This window comes from Pogona vitticeps, chromosome 1, assembly GCF_051106095.1.
Source record: "Pogona vitticeps strain Pit_001003342236 chromosome 1, PviZW2.1, whole genome shotgun sequence".
NCBI lineage: Eukaryota > Metazoa > Chordata > Lepidosauria > Squamata > Agamidae > Pogona > Pogona vitticeps.
The window spans coordinates 86,235,850-86,255,850 of NC_135783.1; the positions used below are offsets into that span (position 1 = coordinate 86,235,850).

General features: G+C 39.8%; 1 protein-coding gene across 1 annotated transcript; it reads right to left on the reverse strand.

Moving 5' to 3' along the window:
- Positions 1 to 951: 951 nt before the first annotated feature.
- On the reverse strand, positions 952 to 16,552 carry C1H6orf58 (chromosome 1 C6orf58 homolog). Its single transcript, XM_073000115.2, has 6 exons — positions 8,696 to 16,552; positions 6,867 to 6,953; positions 5,278 to 5,462; positions 3,529 to 3,659; positions 2,775 to 3,013; positions 952 to 2,184 (listed from the first exon to the last, which is right to left on the reverse strand). Exons 1-6 carry the CDS (start codon positions 9,015 to 9,017, stop codon positions 2,096 to 2,098), a joined length of 1,053 nt encoding a protein of 350 aa, XP_072856216.2. The 5' UTR covers positions 9,018 to 16,552; the 3' UTR covers positions 952 to 2,095.
- Positions 16,553 to 20,001: the final 3,449 nt, after the last annotated feature.

The following is a 20,001-nucleotide window of genomic DNA, read 5'->3' on the forward strand; positions in this document are numbered from 1 at the left end:
GCAAAGCATGAGCTTCCTGGTGCTATTGGGACCGCGATTCCTAGCAGTCCTTAGCATTGGCTCTACCAGTGAAGGCTGATGGGAATTTCAGTCTAACAAAATCTGGAGAGCAGTTCTTTGCCATCTAGAATGAAATAGCAAAGGATCCCCTTCTCTGCTTTTGGCTGGCACTTCCAACAGGACTCAGCTGTTTCCTGGCAGCACTAGTCATAAGTGCTTTGGTCTTCCTTCCACTTCCTTTCCTGCCAAAAGCACCTCCTGAATTTCTGTCTATCATGCACCGAAGAAAACATGGAGGTGTTACTACACGTTTGAATACATTATTGTGGAAACTAAGGAGCATCACATTCTGGTGAAAGAATAATTTGTGTCTCTGTTACAACACCCAAAAGAAAAAGGTTCCACAGAACGGGAGTGAAGTTGATCCTCTTTGAAGCAGCTTTGTTGTTAACAGAACTATTGTTTTTTTTTTAATTGTTTATGGACTATAACCCACTCTAGATGTCATGTTTTAGATTGAAGTGTGGGCAATAAATAATAAAGTACTCACCAGTAATGCGTATCAAAATAGTCTAATTCTTCCAACAAGATAGCAACATTTTTTTTTGGGGGGGGGAAATACACCATTGATGCCTTGACATGTTTCCATACTGCCTTCTCTCCTCTGGGACATTGCAAGGGGCCCATCATGTGACATATCAAGGACTTGTTTTATGGGTCTGGCATTATACCCTAGCATTTCAGGGTGAGATATACCCTGAAATGCTAGGGTATAATGCCATATACCCTAGCATTATAATCACAATCCCATATCTCTCATACCTAGTATATATACAGTATATATTTACTAATTCTGCGAAGAAAATGTCTGTGTTGGATGGCTGGAGCTATCTTGTAAAGCAGTACTAAGCAAAACCACAAGATGGTGCTCTGTAACTCATTTTGCAGCTATTTTGTTTTTGTTGTAAGAGCAATCGTATTATACTTTTAAGAAATCATCAATAGTCTAGCTATTGGTGCAATTACGTAATATACACAATTTTTCTAAAATGTTAAAATACAATTCTATTCTTCATAATGTGTGTGTTTGTGGATGTGTGATTTTCTTCTCTATTTTATTTTCATTATTATAACTGATAGTATTTCAGTATGCGTTTTGATTAAATGCATTATGCACTAATGTGTTATAGTGAAGATGGATTGAGATACTATTTGACCTGCTACTCTGGAAGCCTGAGACTTCTTCTAGACCACAGCCTGTCTATTTTATAAAGTTTGACCTTGAAGAGGAGTACCTGCACACATTCCTTTGGTCCTCAAAAATGTGAAATATATACGATGTGGCCCTCACACTCAAAAGTGTGGAGACCCCTGCTTTAGGATTTAGCAGCTTTATTTCATTGTGAGATTACATGGATTTACAATCCACTTCAGATACACAATATTTCTTTGAAAACATCTACAGGTCTTTTTTTTAAAAAAGTAAAACTAAACACTCATGCTGGTGCTCTTATATTCAAACCCATATCATCATCATCATGATCACCACCATCATCATAATGTACCATCAGACACCTAAACCATTCAGCTATCCAGCATATCTAAAAATTATTGTGTCCTTGACAGTTGAGTGAGCCAGATTTGGCCAGAGTTTTGTTAATTCTGGGAATTGTTGACAAGGTTAGTGTCTTATAACAAGGTTAATTTTGAGGGTTCTCATTTTTGTATCCTTTATTAATGTGGACTGCTCCAGCTGCTTGCATTATTAAGCTTTTGTAATGAAGTGCGGCTGGCGGCTGGTATTGTCCTGATGAGCACCTACGTTTCTTAATTTACTACTCCACTAGATTGCAGTATTAATCCAGTGCAGATGGGGGATCAATAGAAAAGATAAGTTTTCCAAACAATATTGAAGCAGTATTGGCATTATACAATATAGGCAGTATACAATCATTGGTATTTGACCTGTGGGACAATAAGTAAAGTCATTGCTTTTAAGCAGATAGAATTCGGATTTTCCAAAAACTAGTGGTGACGTTTTTTGGGACTTTTAACACAAAAACGTCTGGAGACTCAAAGGTTGGAAACCATGGCTCTATATTACGCTTTCAAGCAGGTGGCGGCCAATTTTTCTTGCTTCTTCAGATGACATGGCTTTTCTCCACAACAGGAGCAAAATTCCCCCTGCAAAATAAGCAGTGCATTTATTCATTTAACTGTCAATTTGTCATTCCTTTTTCAATTCAAATAAATCCTAATGGGTCAAGTCAAATTTTAAAGCCAAGAAACTTTCCAGGAATCAGATCAATAGTTCACTACTATCAGTCGTTCACTCTGCAAGGTTTTTTTAAAAAGAACAATACATTTTACACATGATATATTAATCTTAAGCTCACACACAAAACCCACACCTATTTAAGAAGAAATGTATCAACAATATTATGGGATGAAAATTGGTTCTTACTGATTAAAGTAAAAGAAAAAATATTCAGAAAGCCCCCCCATCCTGTCTAGAAGTTGGGTAAGCAATTTTGCCGTGTTTTGGGTCCCACCACCATCCCTGGGGGCTCACATTCCTGATTTAAAAAAATATTTTAAAAAGATTTTTGGCAGACCACTAAGGGTTCCAAGGGAATTTTTTAAACTTAAAAAAGAAGCACCCTTATTTTTTTCCAAAGGTGCATGTTTTAGGGAGGTCGTATAGGAGTGGATGTGGCCTCTGGATCTTTGAAGGTTCCTCACGCTTTGACAATTTGCTTGCTTAAAACACTGACCCATTTTCTCATTACTCTTTCGAAGAGCCCGAAGAAGAAACAACACTTTATTCTGCGTAGGTGTAAAGTCAGCAATAAGAGGTTCTTTGTCTCCTTCCAAAAGCAGTCGAGGTGGTAACCCTGTCTGGAACTGGTTTGTAGTGTTCTGGTTCGTAGAAAAATGAGTGGCCGCAATGAAGTCAACTGCAGCTGACCAATCCTTAGCAAAAGCACTTTCTGGACTGTTGAGATATGATAATCTAAAATTGGGGAGAAGGGAAGAATGACAGAAAATCAGGTCATACTTTAATTCATTCAGTATTCATCCTGCTGCCAAGAGGAGAAATGCTTTCTAACCTACAGGTTCTCAGAACGATATTTAATCACACATGAATGCTAGCTGCATCACTCTTTGGTACTGTGGTATATTATTTATTTATTTATCAGAAAGAAAAATCAAATATATGTGGACCAAGGTGAATCCAGGACATTTTGTTGTGAAAGGCTGAACAGGATTGCTAGCTGACTCCTGCTTGAACCCTGGCAATGCACAATGTCCACCATTGCAAGAAGCTAGTGTAGAGGTCCAGGACAGGCTGTGTGGCATACACAATTTTGTCACCTGGATAAGGAAATGGGGAGTCCAAAAGGAAGCGCCAAGAGGCAGCAATCACTGCCAACCCTTCCCCTCAGTTGTGCCCTGAAGTGAAAGTGTCACTGTTATGAATGCACGTGATAAGAAAAAGTCTTTAGTGTTTGGATGGTTTTACCTTACCGGTTCTGAAACTTTGGAAGGGCAAAGGCAATGGATTGGACATGAGCTTTCCACATATAGTTCAGGGCCTCTTCTTGTGAGAAGAAAAGGGTTGCAGATGATTCAGAATTTGGTTCAGTGGATAAAAGATACTGAAACAAGGAAACACGGATATCTGTTAGTATGGATGGGATTTGGGGGTTAACCTGAAAGGGGAAAACACAAAAGAACCCCTTTTATTCTTTCTTGGAGTCTCCCATGACTTTACAATAGATGGCTTCCAAAATATGACAGGTTTGGGATACTAAAAGAGAGGTTCAGGAAACTTACAGATTTCTTTTATATAATTTGTAATTTGCATTACCCTCTCTTTTTTTGCCTTTTATTTTATTGAACTTTTTTGTGGGGGACAGATTTTCCCCTGTAGTGCCTTTCTTCCTGTCCTTCACCTAGGTGACTGCTTCCAGTATTGTTGGGCCATAGCTATCAAAGAGTTGGGAGGGCTGTCACTCCAATCCTTTATTATTGGTGGGAATTGAGATTTGAGGGAGTTAACTAAATTGTTTTCAGTGATTTTTGTGGGCTTTATTTTGATTATAATCATAATGATGATTTTTCTTTCTCATATGTACTACTTCCTCCTGATGAATTGATGAGGATGGTGATATGATGGTAAATGCAAGCTTTAAATTGCTGTTAACACCTGCATAGGTCAGTGGATGATTGATTTTTTTTCCTTCTCATATACAGTTATTGTTGCTCACTCTTGCAATGGGTGATGGTTTGTTACTAGATATGGACATGAAACAGAAGAATGGTGATTCATTTTGATTCATGATTGATCAAGGTCGATGACTCACAAATTACAAATTAATATTTTTTCTGATGAATTGATGAAATGATTTGTCATTTTTAAATTGAAAACCCTATAAAGCCCCCCACTGAACCCAGAGAAACCAAATTTGCATAGAAGCTCCCCTTGACTCTCCTCTACAAGCCCTGCAAGATTGGTGGACTTTGGATTTTGGATGTCCTAGTAATACATCCAAAAGGGACGTGGTGGCGCTGCGGGCTAAACCGCAGAAGCTTGTGCTGCAGGGTCAGAAGACCAAGCAATCGTAAGATCGAATCCACGCGACGGAGTGAGCTCCCGTCGCTTGTCCCAGCTCCCGCCAACCTAGCGGTTCGAAAGCATGCAAATGCAAGTAGATAAATAGGGACCACCTCGATGGGAAGGTAACAGCGTTCTGTGTCTAAGTCGCACTGGCCATGTGACCACGGAAGATTGTCTTTGGACAAACGCTGGCTCTATGGCTTGGAAACGGGGATGAGCACCGCCCCCTAGAGTCGAACACGACTGGACAAAAATTGTCAAGGGGAACCTTTACCTTTACCTTTAGTAATACATCCACAAGTAGGTCCTCCCCGGAAAGTTCCACCAGGCACCTAGAGACACCAAAATTACAGAGAAGCTTCCTTGGACTCTTCTCTATGATCTCTCCAAGTTTGGTGAATATTGGGTTTCAGATATCCACAAAGTGGGTCCCACCAGTAAATTGTCCTTTAGCGGCTGGTTTGGGGAATCTCAATCTTGACCAAATTTGGAGGGATTGTAGAGGAGAGTCAGAGGAAGCTTCCCTGCAATTTTGGTGTCTCTAGGAGCCTTGGGGACTGTTTTATGTCCAAAGAAATCAGCAAATAAAAAAATCACTAAAAGTTCATTGAGTTGTGATTCATCCAGCTCATGTGTAGGAAAAACAAAAATAGTACCTTGAAGAAATTGCTCCAGCTAGCCATAACTCTGGGGGCTTGAATCTTGCATTCGGTAGTGCTGTGGCAAAAGTCAGCTTGCTGCTCAACTGGTGGTAGCATTTCTACCTCATATGGCAACTCTCCAAAGAAGCCACTGTCCAGGGCTCCCAGAAAGGGAATAACGGCTAGGTAGTAGTTCATACCTGGAATAATGAACAGTAGCAAAGCTGGTTTAGTTGAAATGTCTGTTTTGACAGTAAGGAAAGTCATGTTTATATGCAGTCTGATTCTTTTCCTTTTGGTTGAAGTAACTCCCAATTTGTTTGAGTCTAACTATGGACTGTTGAAGCATATCTTCACAGTCATCATCAAAACCAGAAGCTTCTTGCAATTTCTTAAAAGATACAGACAAATCTAAGACATCACACAGTAATTGGATAGGATGGTACATACCTTCACTGTATGATGATTATAGTCCTTGACAACAACAACAAAAATGTAGTTTGGCCATTTTGAGACTGCAGTACATGAAAGCTCATGCTGAAATAACTATATCTTGAATGTGTGGAGAGTCTTTCACTGGTTAAACATTAAAAGCTCCATGCCCAGATGGACATATTTGCCCATTGCTGTTTCTCACACATTTACATTCTTATATTATACATTCTGAGTAGTATGTCTGGCATACTGTAGAGCTTCCACTGAGTGGAAGGTTGTCAGTGTGCTAAGACAGAATCAGGCTGCTCACTCAAGTGGTACAAGCAGGAGTGGGAGGGCCTTCCTCGTAATCACCACTTATACAATGTTGTCATGTGCACAAACAGCATGATCCTACATCACTACACTGCTGGGACTTTCCCCTCTTCAGAAACTCAAAAGGATACTAATCTAAGAAATGTGTGAGTCTGAAAAAAATTCTCACCAAAAAAATGAACTGAAACAAAGTTCTTTTCTATCCCTACGTCTGGAAGATGGCCCAGTGAACCATAGAAAATTGCAGCCGTGGTGGTAGGGTCTCTGCAAAGCTGGCTGTGAAATCTTGGAGCACAAGTCTTTCTCTGAACTGACGGTGACCTTTTAGCAGTCATGAACTGCATTAATTCACAGCTTATTAATAGAAGATGAAAGAATTTGTAATCATGGATCAAAGCAGATTGTCTTCCCAGGAGGACTTCCTTAAGGGCAGCTTTACAGATGGACTCAAGAATATTGTTTTATAACTATTCCATCAACCAATGGCATTCCATAGCTGCAGACATTTGTGATAGCTGTTCTTTGAGTCTGGTCCCAGCCAGTTGGAGAAAGGGAAGCTGTTGAGACCTGACATGGTTTGATAGTAATGAAGGACCACTCTCTTGCACCATGTTAGTGCACAACAAATCCTACCTGAAACCTTATTCATGTTTTTTTTAAAAAAAAAAAAAACCGACACAGAAACAAACAGGAAGTCTGCATCCTTATTCTTTTGTTGTGAAATGTGGAGTATGATAGATGACTTCTCAGCTAAATCTGGAAATAATGAAATGACTGAGAAATCTGATGGGGCAACAAATGCTAAATTGTTTTGGAGACCACACAATGTTTCATGAAAAAGGATGTATACTTACAAGCCCACCAGCTGTATACAGATACACAGAGATCATCTCCATCCTTATGGCCACACACTGTGTCACTAATGGGATCTGCTAATCTGCCTGGAAGATAATCAAACAGAGTATTGCATACAGTTTTCTTTCTACATGTGGCTGAGAGTTTTCCCACTTGACACAGAAGAGAGAAGGAAAACTGTTCTTTGTTTAGGAAGTGTTTGATCTGGACCACTAAAGGAATAGCATATGTTTCTGTTGTTCTCTTTTATTTTCATCCATGCTTTCTCAGAAGTAATTCCTATTCTGTTCAACCAGATTCACTCCCCATAAATATGCATAGGACTGACACATCACCACACTTTGTTGCTACATGTCTACCCAGGAATACATGTCACTGAGTTCAGTGGCAATCCCTTCTAGGTAAGTGGATGGAGGATTGCAGCCTAAGTTACTGGAGCGTCACCTAGTGTTATACAAATACAAATCAGTCTGTATAATAATAAACATGTTTATCCAAGACATTGACACTAATATGTTAGAGGTAACCACTCTTTTTGAAGACAAAAACATTTTCTTTGAAGACAAAAATATTAGATTTAACTTTCTTTTGATCTCCAAAGGGGTCCAAGCCAGAGAGAGGAAAGATGTAAATTGATTATTTGATGCCTCTGTCTCATGGGGATTCTGCAGCATTCCACCTTGTTGGCATTCTGCTTTTAAGAGCCATGGGCACCATCCAATCTGGTCTGGGTTATGAACTGTTTATTTATTTAAAATATTATTACCTCACTTTTCTCCTTAAAAAAGGATCCAAGCGGCTTACATAATTAAAAATACAATATTACAACGTAGAACAGTATACTATTCACGTATTAAAGAAGAATTAATGACATTATATTAAAAATGTTTAGTAAAAACATTACTAAAAGATATAGAAGCAACAAAATAGAAAACATCCATTTTATTTTCTCCTAGATAGTCAGTCACTAAGGAATACCCTTCCTGAAGAGAAAGGTCCTCTCTTGCTTGCAGATGGACAGTAAAGATGAACTATCCTGTCTTCTTGTGGGAGAGAATTCCAGAGTCTTGCTTCATGTCCGTTTTTTAAAACCATTTTTGCCCCACCAAGAGAGCTTGCATCCTTACATTATTTGTAACTTTTTAGCAACACAATAAAGGTATTACCCCTCTCAGAACTTTTTTCTTCCTATGAATTGGCTACATGTTCTATAAAGCTAAGGGAACACATAAAGCCAACAAAACAACTTTCTTTGGATCATAATAGAGGTTACGCAGGAGAACATACAACAATAACACTATTTGTAAATGTGATTTTTCCCCCAAAAAAAGCATGGGTGCAAAGACAATGCTGGGTATGAAACTGCCTGGAAAATCCACTAGACAAGAGAAGATGAAGTAGCTCCCCCATTATTCTCCCTGCAGCAACTGTTTTGCAGGCTCACACATGTACAGTAGAAGACTCTCATATATGCCACCATTGAAATGTTTTGCCAATTAATAGAATATTCTCCTGGCCTAGGTTGAAATGTATCTCTCACTAACAGCTTCAAATTTCCCAGAAACTGATATTACTCCATCTAACTTGCCAGACAGGAAAATAAGGGTCATCTGCTGAATTATGTTCCCTAATCATGTGAAAAGTCAATACTTTCCCTTCTGTGTGTGTGAGAGAGGGAGGGAGGGAGGGAGAGGAGAGATGCCTCAGGATGACTTTGGACAACTCCAGTTTTAATAGAAACAACAGTGAGGATGTGTGATTCTGATAAAGCATTTAACATAAATTGACTTAATGTTTAAAGGTTAGACTACAAGGAAATTGTTTGTACCTGTTCTGTATTGCCAGCCATGCTGCAAGGGCAATCCCCATAGGATGTTCCCACCGTTTTTAGGTCCAAGTCCAGCAAAATATTTAGCTGAGAAGTTCAGCAATATTTTATACAATCCCAGTCTCTCCCTATAGTTCCAGGGATTGATGACAATGGTGTTGCCTTTTCTCAGGTAATCTTCTAAGGTTCGAGGTGCAGATTCCCATAGTGGAGGGAAAGCATCATGGAAACCTTCGGGTTCTTGAGTTTGCTTTTCCTCATGGAGCAGACTGAGAGCAGATGATGTTAGCAGGCAGATGGCAAGATGGAAAATGTATCCCATGTTGGCAGTCCTGTTTTAGGACTTTACAGACTGTAGAAGCTTGTGAAGCTATAAGAAGCAAAGACCAGCTGGAATAAGACACATACATCTCATACAGTATAAATCCAATTGTCCCCACCCACTTGTTCTGTGTGTGTGGTGTTTTGTGTTGTTTTTTTTAACAACACTAGCAAGGCTATTCTACAAACACTGTCACATGGAACTTACATCTCCTTGTTGTTTTAGAAATCTGATTTGCACAATCAACAGGATGGTGCTTTTATTGTGCAATTGTGCTGCTTCATTCCCAGAATGTTATGAGTAATTTGTATAGTGGCTTTAGGTCAATTAAGCATAAAGGTATGAGAGTCTGCTTCAAAGAAGGGTATGTCAGTGGAGAAAAATTAAAGATCTTGGTGACTTATTTGATTGACATGGCATCTTGTCAATCATGGGCAGTTGAAATTGTTTTTGCTATTTCATCGGTACCAGTTTGGGCAGTGCAATGTCTATGTAAAGAAACCACTTACACAACATGTTATGGACTACATGACACTGTATGACAGGACAGATGGTCATTAGGTGTAAATGTTAGTGCCAGATACCAGGATGATTTCCAGTAGGTCAGCAAGGATTTCTGACTTTCAGTTTATGCTGGAACGTTCAGTGGTTTAGGTATCTGGTTGCCGAGACAGAGGTTGTGAGTCTGACTCCCTGCTGTGCTTCCTTGACACAGTCTTGACTCGATGATCCATAAGGTCCTTTCCAACCCTGATGGTCTAAAAATGATTACGTATAACAGTGGCAGCACTGAATAGACATTGTCCTCCCTTCACCCTAGATTATACTGTTGCCAAAATAAAGAGCCCTTGGGATTACTAGGTGTGGAGTTTAATGTGGAAGGAGAGTGAGGCTGCAGTCAGACTAGAGAAATGCCCCTCTTCTTTCTTGTGTCTTCTGCTTCCTCTATAGTTGCATGTTGTGGTCATGTGGCATCTATCCTGTGATAGTGGTTCATACGTTTTTTAACCATTCCACCTTTTTTGGGGTGAATTAGATGTGGTTATGTTCATCAACACCTCAACACCTCTCAAGTGGGACATTTCCCCTTCCTTTTCTTTTGCCTTTCACTGTTCCCCCCACCCCACCTTTTTTTTTAAAAATGTGTGGTACATTGCTGTATTGGCAAAATGGTTGTTCAACTAGATAGGCGGGGTATAAATAAATAAATAGATAGATACATAGACAGACAGAGAGACAGAGAGACAGAGAGACAGAGAGACAGAGAGATAGATAGATAGATAGATAGATAGATAGATAGATAGATAGATAGATAGATAGATAGATAGATAGATAGATAGATAGATAGATAGATAGATAGATAGATAGATAGATAGATAGATAGATAGATAGATAGATAGATAGATAGATAGATAGATAGATAGATAGATAGATCATGAAACACATCATCTGAATTTTTATGACTGCCTGGCAGGCATGGGACTGTGACAGCTGAAAGAGAATTGACTTTTGGTTGAATGTTATCTTTGTTTGTATTTGCCAAGGCTTTCACGGCCGGGATCTAATGGCTGTTGTGGGTTTTTCAGGCTCTTTGGCCGTGATCTGAAGGTTGTTCTTCCTAACTTCAGAGGAGTGCTGTCCTCTGAAGATCTGTCCTCTGAAGATGCCGGCCACAGAGATTGGTGAAACATTAGGAAGAACAACCTTCAGAACATGGCCAAAGAGCCCGAAAAACCCACAACAACCATTATCTTTATTTATCTCTCTCTTTTTTTATCAAAGTGACCAAAGATATGGTATCCCTGAGTTAGGAAGTTGGCATGCTGCTCTCCTGAGGTACATTAAGGTAGCTGGCAGAGGACTGACTATTGTCAACCTCTGGCAGCAGGATGTGTTTTGTTCTGGAGGGTGATCATCAAGGCAGGTTAAGAGCTATTTAATAGTCCATCAACTGTATAAAGGGAATTTGATAAAGTGTTTTATTTGATTTATCCCTTGTTTTTCGGAAGGGTGATTCCAGGCAAGGCTTCCCCCTCACTTACTTGTGAGGAGAACTGTGCAAACCTATGAAAGTATGCCAGGTTTTAGTCTCACCAAGGAAACCCAAGATTTCCCATCTCTCTGCTAAGGTACAGCCAGATAGGTTAGTTCCAGCTTTTCTCATTTTATGGCATTGCTGTTTATATTCTGTATTCCTGTACCTACAGTTGTTCTGGATCTGAACCTTTTACCTCCCCTCCCCCAATATATTTGCCTCTCATTTTTGTAGTATCTGAATTGGTGTTAGTTAAATCAATGGTGGTGGAGCTGGTGGTGAAGTTTTAAGTGGTAACCTGTGGAGCATGCAGCCTAAACAGGCAGAAAATTTGTTGGGGGATAACTGGATTCCACCCAGAGCTCATAGCCTCATTCCTCCTGTTCCCAATGGGTGCTCCCAGCAAGAACCAAAGGACTAGTAGCATGACAGAGTGGTTATAAGAAAGAGCCTAGGTGACAGGATCCTTAACAGTGCACATACACACTTGGTGGACATTCATAAGGGATGTGCATGGAGAATTTAATTATTTCTTTCATTTTAGCTTCTTTTCATGGAGGTGCCTCTTTTGCTTCCACAATACAATTGCCCTGGAATACAAAAATTCATTTTACAAAAAGGGAAGCCTCCTCTGTGTTCTTTCCTTTTGGGTTAACCATTAATGTTTTGTCACTTCAGAAACCAACCAACCAACCAATTAATCAATCAATCAATCTTAAAACTGCTCAAAAGAGCAGGGCCAATGCAACAGATAATCAGTCTACTTCAAAAGCAGGTCACAATATATGAAAAAGAAAAATTATCAGTCTTCCTAAAAAAATATACAGCTTCAACAGAATATATACACACTAAAATAATCAACTGATAACTTAAAAAATCAAACGAGGAAAGTATCATCACATGGGAAAACATCGCAAAATTGAGGGGAAAAACCTATACAGTACACAAACAGTCCTGTCTCCTTAAAATCAAGAAAAGCCAGCAAGATAATAAAGGCAAACATTCAAGCAACCCCACCCCCAAAGAAAACCTGGCCTACTGATAACAGCCCTTCTGACACTATTTGAAGTTGGCATGCTGATTAAACATTTCCTGGGGATTTAACAGGTGAAAGATGATGGAAATCTGGAAAGAACATGAAACTGTTGTACTCCTCTTTTTGTTAAAAGGAAGCTTTCAAGTCTAAGAGGCTGTCTTTCAGAAATCAAAGAAAGACCATATAAAAGCTCCTTCGTAGTTTTTCTCATTTATTTCAGTCTGAAAACCCCATCTCTAATCACTGTATTCCTGTTTTACACAGTATGAATAAAAAGTCAATTAATTATTCTGAGGAAGAACCAATCCTGGTTTCCATGTCTGTATTTTTCCTGGTCTAAGCAAAAATGAAGAAGTAAGAAAACATAAGAAAGCATGGAAAGGGAAGTACTAGAAAAAACAGAAAGTAGCAATTGCATGTCTTTCTCACTCAAAAAGAAAAAACAAAACAAAACACCCAGTCAAAGGTTTTGCGTAGTCAATGAAGCAGAAGTAGATGTTTTTCTGGAACTCTCTGGCTTTCTCCATAATCCAATGCATGTTAGCAATTTGGTCTCTAGTTCCTCTGCCCTTCGAAATCCATTTTGGACTTCTGGGAGTTCTTGGTCCACATACCACTGAAGCCTACCTTGTAGGATTTTGAGCATAACCTTGCTAGTTTGTGAAATGAGTGCAATTGTACGGTAGTTGGAGCATTCTTTGGCACTGCCCTTCTTTGGGATTGGGATGTAGACTGATCTTTTCCAGTCTTCTGGCCACTGTTGAGTTTTCCAAACTTAGTGGCATATTGAGTGTGGCACCTTAACAGCATCATCTTTTAAGATTTTAAATAGTTCAACTGGAATGCCATCACCTCCACTGGCCTTGTTGTTAGCCAAGCTTTGTAAGGTCCACTTGACTTCATTCTCCAGGATATCTGGCTCAAGGTCAGCAACAACACTATCTGAGTTGTCCGGGATATCCAAATCTTTCTGGTATAATTCCTCTGTGTATTCTTGCCACCTCTTCTTGATGTCTTCTGCTTCTGTTAGGTCCCTCCCATTTTTGTCCTTTATTATGTCCATCTTTGCACAAAAGGTTCATTTAATAGCTCCAATTTTCCTGAACGGAACTCTAGTTTTTCCTTTTCTATTATTTTCCTCTATTTCTTTGCATTATTCATTTAAGAAGGCCCTCTTGTCTCTCCTTGCTCTTCTTTGGAAGCCTGCATTCAATATTCTGTACCTCTCCCTATCTTTTATCTCTTAGCTCCCTACTTTAGCATTCCAGTCCCCTAGAATGAGAAGAACATCTTTCTTTCGTGTCAGTTCTAGAAGGTGTTGTAAGTCTTCATAAAATTGGTCAATTTCAGTCTCCTCAGCATTGGTGGTTGGTGCATAAACCTGTATTATTGTGATGTTGAAAAGTCTGCCTTGGATTCGTATTGAAATCATTCTATCATTTTTGAGATTATATCCCATTACAGCTTTTCCCACTCTTTTGTTGACAATGAGGGCTATTTCATTCCTTCTATGGGCTTCTTGCCCACAATAGTAGATATGATAATCGTCTGAATTGAATTCGCCCATTCCTGTCCATTTTAGTTCACTGACTCCCAGGATGTCAATGTTTATTCTTGCCATCTCCTGTTTCACCACATCCAGTTTACCAAGGTTCATAGATCTTATGTTCCAGGTTCCTATGCAGTATTTTTCTTTGCAGCATCGGACTTTCCTTTCACTTCCAAGCACATCCACAGCTGAGCATCCTTTCAGCTTTGGCCCAACCACTTCATTAGCTCTGGAGCTACTTGTACTTGTCCTCCTTTCTTCCTCAGTAACATGTTGGACACCTCCTGACCTGAGCGTCCCATCTTCCAGCGTCATATCTTTTAGCATTTTGTTTCTCTTCATTGGATATTCTTGGCAAAGATACTGGAGTGGCTTGCCATTTGCTGCTCCAGGTGGATTGTGTTTAGTCAGAACTCTCCACTATGACCTGTCCGTCTTGGGTGTCCCTGCACGGCATAGCCCATAGCTTCCCTGAGTTACTCAAGCCCCTTCGCCATGACAAGGCAGCAATCCATGAAGAGGTTTATAAAAAAAATTGTGCTTATGGCCACAGCCAAAAAGAAGATTGAAAATGGCTACCCTGGATGATTCAGACTCCCTGCTGCATGTGTCAATTCTGTGTTCCAATGATTAGTCATCCCTAGCACTGTTTTTTTGTGGAAAGGTGGGGCAAACCTATTATACATTATAAATTCATAAATTAATTATATTAATATTTGTGCCAATTTTAGAAAAGAAATATATGAAGCTGTTGATTTTTTTAACTGCTGCGAAAAATTATTATACCACTCCTTGTTAAGAAGCCCTAAATTTGCCCATCAAAAGTACTTATCATACTTGTTATTTTCCACCTTTTGCCATGTGATGGTGCTACAGAACTGATATCTCACCAAACAAGCTTTTTTCAACCAGAAACAATAAAGCAACTGTCATATACAGTTTTTCTTTCCTTTTTTTTTCTCTGGACAATGGGGAATACCCTGATTGGTGCTGACTGTGCAATGGTTTTCTGTCTACCTATTCCTGGTTTTAAAACACAAGCCTTTCCTCTAAGAAGAAGCAAAACGTCTCTGGTTCTCACTTCCAGTGAATGATAGCCACGCAAAGGCTGCTTTGACTTGCTCACCAGTAGATGAAATATAAGTGAAAAGTTTCCTCAGATTTGACTGGATGACCCAAAGTCTCCAAACCTTTTTTCTTCTGTATGCCGCCCTACAATTTGATTTATATCTCCCTCACCGTTTTTCTTTTGTTTTGTTTTTTAATTTTCTCAAAAAGGCTAGGGAATACAGAAAGGAAAATGGGTTTTGGAAATGTTGATACGTTAAACATTTTTTGGATGTCATATAATTGCATATAACAATTGCAAGCAAAAACACAGAAACAAAAAGTAAGATAAAACTGTGCAGTATTGTAATTATGATGTTGACAATGCTTTCCCCCATTTTTGTTTTCAACTTAGCTATATTATTGCAGCCTATATTGCTTCAATTATTCAACTTAAAAACACAGAATATAATATCAGCCTAATATGCTTACTATACTTATATTAGTTATGGCATTATCTATAAATATAATTTTAAAAATTACAAAGGATTACATATCTTGGATTTAAATTACATTTAGCACAAACAAGACTCTTCATTTCTGTCTAGTAGTAAGGAAGGATATTAAAACAAAAACAAAATGGAATAGATCAACAACAGCAAGGAAAAAAAAGATTAAATACTAGGTATTTACCCCAACTATTTTCAACTTATAGATTTAGATTTTGAATTTATATATTATGTTGTATTGGACATCTTAATTATTTTCAAGGTATAGGTAATATGCTTGCCATTTTTGCTGATATTCTTTGGTCTTTTATTTACTCAGTTTGTAAACTTTGCCATTATTGCACACTCAGCTAATTTTTCTTTCCAACTCTCTATCATTAGACACTCTTCTGTCTTCCATTTCATTGCAGACGTTATTCTAGCTGCCATCAACATATATCTAAGTAGATCTTGTGAGCTTCTCTCTACATTATCTGGTAAGATTCCCAACAACATAGTCTCTGGATCCACGGAGAATTCAATTTTAAAGACTTTAAAAATTTCCACGTGTAATATTATCATCGTCGGACACGACTAAACGACTAAACAACGACGAATATTATCCAGTATATCTTCGACTTTATACAGATCCATCCCATATGGTAGAAGGTGTTGTCTGTTATTTTACATGTCCAGCAAGCCCCTCTGTAATTTTTTAACCATCTTTTCAATATTATTTGGGGCAGTATACCACCAGAAGAACATCTTATACCAATTTTCCTTTAGAGCTTGACAAGCTGCAAATTTAATGTCTTTGTCCAAAGAGTTCCCCAGCATTTTCATTTATATCTTAATGAGCACTTGACAATGTTACCTTTTTGGACTTATGTACCATGAAGTTAAATCTGATTTATGGCAATATTCAGAATGAATGCCTCCTCGAAAGTCTAATCGTAAACAGCCATGCTCAGAACTCACAGACTGAGGGTCATGGTTTCCCGTATGTAGTCAATCCATCTCATGCTACCTTTTCTGCCTTGGGTCCTTTTAAGGAGATAAGGATGGTAAAAATATTTTAAATAAATAAGAAATTAATAATCTCCTCCTTCACTTTTTCCTAACATGATTGTATTTTTCAAGAAATCTTGTCTTTTTGTGATGACCAGATTCTTACCAGTGCTCATGTAAGGATTGTGTCACTTATCATAGCTAATAGCTACCAATTGACAAGGTGCCAGGAGACATCCTTCCCATGCACCTGGTCATGCATCCAGTTGTGAAACCAAGAGCCACCCTAGGGCTTCAGCTGCAGCGAACCACAGCAAATTATGCAAATCTTGTGCAACCACCAATAGGATTCTGGGTAATATGTCTAATATGTTATACCACTGTAATTAACCAGTAGAATTCTGGCCCTGAACAATCAAAAGTGACAAATCAGCAGAGTATGGTATTTAATAATAATAATAATAATAATAATAATAATAATAATAATAATAATAATAATAATAATAATAATAATAATAATAATAATAATAATAATAATAATAATAAGAGGAAGAGGAAGAGGAAGAGGAAGGAAGAAGAAGAACCACCACCACCACCATCCAAGTGAGAGTCATCTGCACTGTTACAACCAGAGGGAGGACTGTTTGGCAGACTTTCAGCACTGGCTGGGAATAATAAGACTTGTAGTCCAATGGATGTGAAGAGCACTAGGTAGAGAAAGATTGTGCTACACAAGGCCCAGAGAAATGTACTGGCTCTTTCATGAACAGAAAAATATTTTCTTTTAAGATCTCATAAATAAGTCTTACTCATGGAAAAATTTCAGCAGCAACAGCCTGAACAACGAGAAAAAGAACAAATATCTTCCATACCAGGCTTCTGCCCAAATAGGACAAGCTCAGTCTGAATCACAACATGATCGAGATATTCTGTCCAGCCCTTGTCAAGGAGGCACAGTAGGGAACAGATGTATTATTCTGTTGCAGCAAAATAAATAAAGGTGTTTTTTTTTTTAAAACCTCTTAAGGAGTAACCTGTTTATTTGGCATAAGCATTTCTGGACTGTCATCTATTTTGCATTAGTATAAATGGCAACTGAAGAGGTGGGTGACACGTACCAAAAGCTTATAAGAGAGGATAAACTTGTTATCTTAAATGTGCCACAAGAATCTGCTACCCAAAGGGGTACCAGATGACCATATCACTATGCCCTCAAGCCTCATGGTGCTGTTTATGAATGCCAGGTCAGTACAAAATAAGACCACCCTCATCCATGATACAATCTTGGATGGGAGGGCTGACCTGACATGCATCACCAAGACCTGGGTGGGAGAGGAGGGTGGCATCCCCCTCTCCCAGATGTGTCTACCTGGGTACTTGGTCCAGCACCATGTTCACTCAGAGGGTCGGGTAGGAGGAGTTGCGATAGTCTATAGGAGTTCCATCTCTTTGACTAGGCTTTCTGTCCCCTTGAGAGGAGCCTTGAGGGCTTGTATTGTGTGCTGGACTTACAAGACAGATTTGCGATTCTGCTGGTGTACTGACCATCCTGCTGCGTACCAACAGTCTTCCTGCCTGAGCTAACAGAGGTTGTCTCAGATCTGGTGTTGAGGACTCCCAGGCTGTTGGTACTGGGGGACCTCAACATCCATGCTGAGGCTGCCTTGTCAGGAGTGGCTCAGGACTTCATGGCCACCACGACAACCATGGGGCTGTCTTAATTTGCTGTAGGCCTGACACACGAAAAGGGCCGTAGTTTGGACCTGATCTTCTCAATGGGATTGGAAGATGGTGGTCTGGATGTGGAGGGGTTGGTAGTGACCCCATTGTCATGGTCAGACCGCTTTCTGGTCAAGTTTAGACTATTGGCATCCTTTTTCCTCTGCGAAAGTGGGGGATCTATTAAGATGATCGGCCCTCGGATACTAATGAACCCGGAAGTTTTCCTGAATGTTCTGGGGGAATATCCATCTGATATGGTCAGCACTCCTGTCAACGTTCAGGGCACCTTGTGGAATAGAGAGATGACCTGGGCAGTTGACACGATAGCGCCTTAACACCCTCTCCCCGCCCCCAGAGCCCAGACAGCTCCTTGGTATACATCTGAGCTGCGGGTGATGAAGTGAGTAGGGAGATGACTAGAGCACAGGTGGAGGAAATCACGCTGTGAATCTGACCAAAATGGTTTAGAGCCCATTATTGGTCCTATACTATGGCAATACAGCTGGCGAAATGACAATATTTTGCTACCCGCATTGCTTCCTCAGAATGTTGTCCAGCAGAGGTGTTTCAGGTGGTCTGTGATCTCCTCTGGCCAGGAGAGTCGGTGGGGACACAGGACCACTTGGCTGCTTGCTGTGAGGAATTTGCGTTACATTTTGAGGGGAAATCGCTTAGATTCGCAGTGAACTGGACTCCACCACTGATGCAGAATCAGAGGGTGTGTCCAGTGTGCCCGGCTTAGATCAAATTTTAATGGATGTATTTCAATTATTGAGACCCGATGATGTAGACAGGGTGCTTGGATCCACTTACCACCACTCCGCTTGACCCTTGCCCATCTTGGCTAATTCGGAAATCTGCCAGGGGAATTCATACATGGGTCCAGGAAGCCATCAACGCCTCCTTGAGAGAGGGAGTGGGTAGGCCCAGGTAGACTCGGTGGCCCTCGGTAGCCAGGGGTGCCTTCCTGCAACTGCGGAAACTATTCCAGGTGCCGCCCTATCTGGACAAACGGAGCCTCATAACACTCATACATGCACTGGTAACAACCCGTTTAGATTACTGCAATGTGCTTTACGTGGGGCTGCCTTTGAAGACAATCTGGTGACTACAGCTGCTTCAGAATTGAAGCCGAATTGCATGACTGGTAAGTGGAGGAACCGCAAGAGACCATATTCAGCCGATTCAGGTTACACTGGCTACCAGTTGTTGCCTGGGCCCAATCCAAAGTGGTTGTTCTAACATATAAATCCCTAAATGTCTTGGGCCCTGGATACCTGAAGGACCGCCTCCTTCCATACAAATCTACCTGGCAACTGAGATCTAGCCAGAGGGCCCTCCTGAAAGAGCTGTCCCTCAGTGAGGTGAGAGGGATGACCTGTAGGCGGAGGGCCTTTTCGGCAGCTGCCCCTGGTCTTTGGAATGCCCCCCAAATGACATCCAACTGGTGCCAAAGTTATTGACATTTCAGCACCAGGTTAAAACCTTCCTGTTCCTGAAGTTTTTTACTTGAAGTTTTTAATTGAAGGTTTCAATTTCAGTTTCAGTTTTAGTTGATATTTATGGATCTAGATTATTTTTGTAGATGGTTTTTGTTTTTGTTTTAACTGTATTGGTTTTTAGTGTGTTTATTTTAAATGATTTGTTTTAATTGATGTTGGAAGCTGCCCAAAGACTCTTGCAGAGTGCAGGCGGCATACGAGTCAGATGGATAAATATATATAAAATAAACATGATGTTACTGTAGTAAAAGCAATTCAAGGGAAAATTATTGCAGTTTAAATGTTAGATTGTATTTTAAACTGACACAAAATATATACATATGCAAATACTGCCTGTTCTCCTTAAAGCTTGCATTTCTTTGCTTACTTCCCCCTTCTTTGTTTCAATGCAGTTTCTTCCCAATTAATTAGACTCTAATTATTTGATATTTCTTTGTACACTGCCTTCCTGTTGCCATGGATTTCCCATGATGGACTTGTGCACTGCCTCCTGACCTCATTCCATTTGCCTGCACTCTGTGTCCTACTGAGTAGGATGATATAATTGCAAACAAGAGACAGGAATCCTGAACTGTTAATCATTGTGTCAAAGAAAAT